General features: G+C 38.0%; 1 protein-coding gene across 1 annotated transcript; it reads right to left on the reverse strand.

The window, feature by feature from the left end:
* Positions 1-214: 214 nt before the first annotated feature.
* LOC137650931 (uncharacterized) lies at positions 215-718 on the reverse strand. Its single transcript, XM_068384075.1, has one exon. The coding sequence runs from the start codon at positions 716-718 to the stop codon at positions 215-217; it is 504 nt and encodes a 167-aa protein (XP_068240176.1).
* Between the last annotated feature and the right edge of the window lie 7741 nt (positions 719-8459).

The following is an 8459-nucleotide window of genomic DNA, read 5'->3' on the forward strand; positions in this document are numbered from 1 at the left end:
CCGGTAGCTCCTCGCCACCATCTAGAGGTTACTCCATGACCTCTGTTCCAGCAAATGCTTCATCTGGGAAGATGCTGCAGTTGATGGGCCAGATGTCAGTTGCAGAAAAACAACTCAGGATATTGGAAGGAGTGGCACTTCTGATCCATGCCTTGGACGCACACTCTGGCAGCATGTGCTCCTGGAGGCCAGTGTTGGGTGGCATGAAAAAGAATTAAGATTGCAGTGACCTCAGGTACGTCTTGAATGGGCCATAGACACTCACATCCGATGGCTGGAGCTTTGACGTCGTGTGGGGTGGCAAAGTGACAATAACTATGCCATTGTTAATGGCATAATTAATGGCATGGATATTCAAGTGAAACACAGCATTGTCTATGATAAGAATGATTTTGTTGTCCATACTACAAAAAATCTTATCATGGACATGCTGGAGTGTCTCCAAGAAACATTCTCCATTCATCCACCCATTCTGATGCGATATACCCTTGGACCCATCAATTGTACCTCTCATGAACGAGTCGTTCCATCTCTTTCTGGGCATTATAAAAATTGAAGGGATGTTATGTCCAGCAGCATTTACAATTCCAACAAAAGTCATGGTGGCACCTCGTTCCTGAGAAACCTCACACACAACCTTTACCGGCTTCAGCACAGTTGACAAGCATGTCTCGTCCAAACTGTAGATCCGGTCGGGACTGACGCAGTACTTCTCCATTGCCTCGATATATGCCGTGAAAAAACAGTCTACACTAATTAATTAATGACTGTGCCCGGGCAATGGGTATACCCTCTTGAGTCTTTAACTATAGCTCGGGATGACGACACATGAAGGCATAGTACCAGTCCCTGGAAACCATCTTCTCTTCTTTCCAGGCTTGAAAAATCGACTTGCTGCCACAAGCTACAACGTAGGTATAGGCCATCCTATGAAATTCCGTCGTAGGAAGACCATAGAACATTTTCGTTATCTTGATAGCATATGCAGATATGTGATCCTCCTGTTCTAAGCTGAAGACCCTCTGGGAGTTCTGTTGTATGGACACAAAAGTCTTGCCATCAAAAAATTTCTTTAACCTATTGAAGGCATCCTGCAAACAAAACAAAGCCTTAGGCTAGGGCCACAACCAATTAAGCCTTAACCTAAAGCAAAATCATTAGCCTGAAGGCATGTAGAAAATAGCTTAGAAATTGGCTTTTGTTGTAAGATTTTTACTTTTTCAACCCGGTGCTTAAAAGCCTCTTCTATGACTTTCCTGTCAACTCGAAGCTTCCCCTAGGTGACAAATTTGTGAGGTATGACGGTGGATGAGGGTTGAGAGTAGTCTGGAAAAGAAGAATTTGTAATTAGGAATTGTAAAATAAAATATGTTAAAACAATAAACAAATTAAACAATCGGGGACAAGCTGTATATATAAAAGCTCGGAGCGACCAGTACGGTAGGTGTACACGTCGCCCCCGTACATATCGCCTCCCACAACAAACTTATCAAAGCACTTCTCACGGCAACACTTTCGACGGCTTCGTCACTTTTATCAGTCAAAATTATGTTAATATGGCCTTTATCATCAATCGATAAATAAGTAAAACAATCACAATATATTCACACACTCAGGACCCTATATTGGTAACACAAAATACTACAAGGAAACCAACAAAAAGAAAAATGCTCACCTGACAGGAACAACGGTGGACCAGTGTTGGTCATAAATATACCGGACTGTTTGGATGGAGCTTTTACATCCTCAGTTTGTGTGACGTCATTATACTGCCGCCATTAGTCATTTGTCGATCGTGACTGTACGGGTCGCCCCCATGTACAGCTTGCCCCGACATTACCTATATATTATATATATATATATATATATATATATATATATGTATATATATATATATATATATATATATATATGAATATATAAATATATACCCATATATATATATATATATATATATATATATATATATATATATATATATATATATATATATATATATATATATATATATATATATATATATATATATATAAGTATATATATATATATATATATATATATATATATATATATATATATATATATATATATATATATATATATATATATATATATATGTATTTTATATATATATATATATATATATATATATATATAAATATATATATATATATATATATATATATATATTATTATTATTACTATCCAAGCTACTACCCTAGTTGGAAAAGCAAGATGCTATAAGCCCAGGGACTCCAACAGGGAAAAATAGCCCAATGAGGAAAGGAAGTAAGGAAATAAATAAATGAAGAGTACAAATTAACAATAAATCTTTCTAAAATAAGTAACAACGTCAAAACAGACATGTCATATATAAACTATTAACAACAAGAAAAACAAATATGTCATAAATAAACTATAAAAAGACTCATGTCCGCCTGGTCAACAAAAAAGCATTTGCTCCAACTTTGAACTTTTGAAGTTCAACTGATTCAACCACCCGATTAGGAAGATCATTCCACAACTTGGTCACAGCTGGAATAAAACTTCTAGAGTACTGCGTAGTATTGAGCCTCGTGATGGAGAAGGCCTGGCTATTAGAATTAACTGCCTGCCTAGTATTACGAACAGGATAGAATTGTCCTTGGAGATCTGAATGTAAAGGATGGTCAGAGTTATGAAAAATCTTATGCAACCTGCATAATGAACTAATTGAATGGCGGTGCCAGAGATTAATATCTAGACCAGGAATAAGAAATTAAATAGACCGTAAGTTTCTGTCCAACAAATTTAGATGAAAATCAGCAGCTGAACACCAGACAGGAGAACAATACTCAAAACAAGGTAGAATGAAAGAATTAAAACACTTCTTCAGAATAGATTGATCACTGAAAATCTTGAAAGACTTTCTCAATAAGCCTCTTTTTTGTGCAACTGAAGAAGACAGACCTTATATGTTTCTCAAAAGTAAATTTACTGTCGAGAATCACACCTAAAATTTTGAAACAGTCATACATATTTAAAGAAACATTATCAATACTGAGATCCGGATGTTGAGGAGCCACCGTCCTTGACCTACTTACAATCATACTTTGAGTTTTGTTAGGATTCAACTTCATACCCCATAATTTGCACCATGCACTAATTCTAGCTAAATCTCTATTAAAGGATTCACCAACCCTAGATCTACATTCAGGGGATGGAATTGATGCAAAGAGAGTAGCATCATTTGCATATGCAACAAGCTTGTTTTCTAGGCCAAACCACATGTCATGTGTATATAGTATGAAAAGTAATGGGCCAAGAACACTACCCTGTGGAACACCGGATATCACATTCATATAACCACTATGGTGCCCATTAACAACAACTCTTTGAGATCTATTACTTAAAAAATCGATAATAATGCTAAGAAACGACCCACCCACTCTCAACTGTTTCAGTTTGAAAACAAGGGCCTCGTGATTAACACGGTCAAAGGCAGCACTAAAATCAAGGCCAATCATACAAACTTCCCGACCACAATCAAGGGATTTCTGTACAGCATTGGAGATTGTAAGAAGGGCATCACATGCTCCAAGGCCTTTACGAAAACCAAATTGCAAACTAGGGAGTAGATGATTACCTTCAGCAAACCTATTAAGACGTTTTGCCAGAAGACGTTCAAAAACTTTAGATAATATGGGAGTTATGGAAATTGGGCAGTAATCAGTGGGACTTGAGCTACCACGAACACATTTACATAGAGGAGTAACATTACCAATTCTCCAACTACTGCTAAAAGCTCCTCTTCTTGCTAACTTGCGCAAAATAACAGATAACTTTGGAGCTTAGAAATCTGCTGTCTTTATAAAAAACAAAGGAAAAATACCATTTGGGTCTACACCTTCATAAGCATCAAGGTCCACCAACAGAGCTTTAATCTCACGAGATCGAAAAGCTAAACTAGTTAGTTTAGCCTCAGAAAAACAGGAATGAGGAAGTTCAAGTTTTTCATTACTCTGTTTACTGTCAAAAACATCAGCCAAAAGGGTTGCCTTTTCATTTGGACAGTGATTGACTGAGCCATCTGGTTTAAGTAAAGGAGGAACTGTTGCATCGACACCAAAGAGTGCAGATTTAAGGGTAGACCACCATTTATGTTCCTGAGTTGTACCAGAAAGTGTTTCTTTTATGGTTAAATTGTACTCCTTTTCAGTTGAGGCATAAACTCTCTGAGCAAAAGCTCGAAGCTGAGTATAGTTGTTCCAGGTCAAATCTGATCTGTTACCCTTCCAAAGTTGATAGGCCTCCTGCTTCTCCAAAAAAAGCACATCTACAATCATCATTGAACCACGGGTTGTCCTTCACTCGGTACCTTAGCACACGAGAAGGGATACGCCTATCAATTATGTTGACTAGATTCTCATTCAAAGGGACAACAGGATCTATACTATTATATAATTATGACCAATTCAAGCACAAAAGATCATGTAAAATCCCATTCCAATCTGCTTGGGATTTCATATCAATTTTACAAGAATATGATATATCAGGGACAGGCGGCTCAGTCTTCACTATTAATGAAATCAAGGCATGACCAGATGTCCCGACTGGAGAACCAACCTTACTAGTTATAACGCCAGGGGAGTCAGTGTATACGAGGTCCAAGCAATTACCAGACCTGTGAGTAGCTTCATTTATGATTTGCTCACAGCCTGATTCAGAGGCAAAGTCTAAAGCTCTTAAGCCATGGCGATCGGTAGGAGAGATAGAACTTAACCACTCCCTATGGTGAGCATTAAAATCACTAACAAAGACAAAAGAAGCCTTTCTATCATCTTCTTGTATCTCAGCCATAATGGTAAGAAGACAATCGAAGATAGAATCTGGTATTAGGCCATCCTCACTGTCACTACTACTATCTTCTTGCCACTGTTCCGACGGCATAGTTTTCCCCTTCTTTGCCTTCGGCTTCTGCGCCGCACCAGTCTTGTTATCCTCTCTTGCCTACATATCTGCGATGGCCTCCGAGTTCTCGGTGAGGAAAGACGCCCGGATCTTCTTTCTCCCCTTGTCACGAAAACGGGGGCAAACTTTGGGGAAGGGGTGGATATCCTCAGGAGTGATGGTGGCAGAAGATCCTGAAGGTCCTAGAGTGGGCTCATTCACAGAAGGTGAAGGTTCCAAAGATGGCGGCTTGGGAGGAGACGAAAGATCTGCATCCAAGGCACGGTCCAAATCCGGTAGCTCCTCGCCACCATCTAGAGGTTACTCCATGACCACTGCCCCAGCAAACGCTTCATCTGGGAAGATGCTGCAGTTGATGGGCCAGATGTCAGTTGCAGAAAAACAACTCAGGATATTGGAAGGAGTGGCCCTTCTGATCCATGCCTTGGACGCACACTCTGGCAGCATGTGCTCCGGGAGGCCAGTGTTGGGTGGTATGAAAAAAAATTAAGATTGCAGTGACCTCAGGTACGTCTTGAATGGGCCATAGACACTCACATCCGATGGCTTGAGCTTTGACGTCATGTGGGGTGGCAAAGTGACAATAACTATGCCATTGTTAATGGCATAATTAATGGCATGGATATTCAAGTGAAACACAGCATTGTCTATGATGATAATGATTTTGTTGTCCACACTACAAAAAAATCTTATCAGGGACAGGCTGCAGTGTCTCCAAGAAACATTCTCCATTCATCCACCCATTCTGATGCGATATACCCTTGGACCCATCAATTGTACCTCTCATGAACGAGTAGTTCCATCTCTTTCTGGGCATTATAAAAATTGGAGGGATGTTATGTCCAGCAGCATTTACAATTCCAACAAAAGTCATGGTGGCACCTCGTTCCTGAGAAACCTGCGATGCAACTGGCTGGCCTCTCTCACACACAACCTTTACCGGCTTCAGCACAGTTGACAAGCATGTCTCGTCCAAACTGTAGATCCGGTCGGGACTGACGCAGTACTTCTCCGTTGCCTCGATATACGCCGTGAAAAAACAGTCTACTCTAATTTATTAATGACTGTGCCCGGGCAATGGGTATACCCTCTTGAGTCTTTAACTTGAGCTCGGGATGACGACACATGAAGGCATAGTACCAGTCCCTGGAAACCATCTTCTCTTCTTTCCAGGCTTGAAGAGTCGACTTGCTGCCACAAGCTACAACGTAGGTATAGGCCATCCTATGAAATTCCGTCGTAGGAAGACCATAGAACATTTTCATTATCTTGATAGCATATGCAGAGATGTGATCCTCCTGTTCTAAGCTGAAGACCCTCTGGGAGTTCTGTTGTATGGACACAAAAGTCATGCCATCAAAAATTTTCTTTAACCTATTGAAGGCATCCTGCAAACAAAACAAAGCCTTAGGCTACAGCCACAACCAATTAAGCCTTAACCTAAAGCAAAATCATTAGCCTGAAGGCATGTAGAAAATAGCTTAGAAATTGGCTTAGAAATTGGCTTTTGTTGTAAGATTTTTACTTTTTCAACCCGGTGCTTAAAAGCCTCTTCTATGGCTTTTCTGTCAACTCGAAGCTTCCCTAGGTGAAAAATTTGTGAGGCATGACGGTGGATGAGGGTTGAGAGTAGTCTGGAAAAGAAGAATTTATAATTAGGAATTGTAAAATAAAATATGTTAAAACAATAAACAAATTAAACAATCGGGGACAAGCCATATATTTAAAAGCTCGGAGCGACCAGTACGGTAGGTGTACACGTCGCCCCCGTACAGATCGCCTCCCACAACAAACTTATCTCAAAGCACTTCTCACGGCAACACTTTCGACGGCTTCGTCACTTTTATCAGTCAAAATTATGTTAATATGGCCTTTATCATCAATCGATAAATAAGTAAAACAATCACAATATATTCACACACTCAGGACCCTATATTGGTAACACAAAATACTACAAGGAAACCAACAAAAAGAAAAATGCTCACCTGACAGGAACAACGGTGGACCAGTGTTGGTCATAAATATACCGAACTGTTTGGATGGAGCTTTTACATCCTCAGTTTGTGTGACGTCATTATACCGCCGCCATTAGTCATTTGTCGATCGTGACTGTACGGGTCGCCCCCACGTACAACTTGCCCCGACATTACCTATATATATATATATATATATATATATATATATATATATATATATATATATATATATATATATATATATATATATATATATATATATAAATATTCCTCTCATACAGCGTCCCATCCATGTATAGTTTAACTTTGACAGAATCAAGCAGTTATAAGAACATTTATCAGTGATATTCCAAAGCGTGATAAGGCACTCAAAGCTGCCAAAAGAAGTCAAACATCGTATAAGCTATTAGAACAAAGCCCATTTATGACATAAGTGCAAAAATACACAGAGCACATCTTAATAAAATATTTCTTTCAACCTTCAACCACAAAAAAATTAAATTCGGGGAAAATACATAATAATTTGATCAGTAATTAAGTCTATTTTTCTATAGACTTCCATTACTATGGACTTTACCTAGTATGGGGTCTATATATATTCATCTAAAGTGGGGAAACAATTATATTTCCCATATTGTATAAGTTTGTATATAGTTTGAATTCCATAAAGAAGGAGCGATGGGAGATTCATTTTCTTATTTATTTTTTAAAATATTAAAAAATCAGGATATATTTGCTTTGTATGGGTTTCACAAGATCTAAGATTCAAAACGCTTCATAATAAAAATTAAATGCATATAATACCGTTTACTCTGCATTTGAATTGGGGCTGTTAATAACTTATATCCTTGAACATTTTAGAAATGGAACATTGAGAGGAGTTCTTGGGTGTAAGAGGCTATAGGGAAGGTACAGATAACATCTGAATTCTATAATTTATTCTGCAAAACATTTTAGTGGATGTTAGGAGAGTGTCAACGAGTAACAAAATGTTTTGAATGTAGAATTTGAATATAAAAATATATCCGTAAAAAAAAAAAAAACTAGAAATGAAAAAAAGAAAAAAAAAGTGAGGTGCCAGTCGATAATAGTGAACAATATCTGGAGTTCATCCATAATTCAGTTAATTCTAAAACACGCACATAGAAAAATAAAAGAACTGTAATCATGAAATACTTTCTCATCTGCTCTACCTTTAGTCTAAGTGTGATATAAATAATCTTACATAAAATATCAAACGATAACGATGGTTGACTCTAAGAATAGAATATGATTTTAGAAACTGGATCTTATACGGTAACTGATGCCATTCGGAAGACAATTTAAAAATACCAAATCTGTAAATTTTTTCAAATTATATTCGTCTTCCTTGATGTACAATATTTCCAAACATCATTATCATCTTTGAGAGAAATGTGTTGAAGGTGTTTCTCCTCCTTTCTATGAGAGAGAGAGAGAGAGAGAGAGAGAGAGAGAGAGAGAGAGAGAGAGAGAGAGAGAGAGAGAGAGAGAGAGAGAGATTTAAGGACAATA

This window comes from Palaemon carinicauda, chromosome 12, assembly GCF_036898095.1.
Source record: "Palaemon carinicauda isolate YSFRI2023 chromosome 12, ASM3689809v2, whole genome shotgun sequence".
Taxonomy (NCBI): Eukaryota; Metazoa; Arthropoda; class Malacostraca; order Decapoda; family Palaemonidae; genus Palaemon; species Palaemon carinicauda.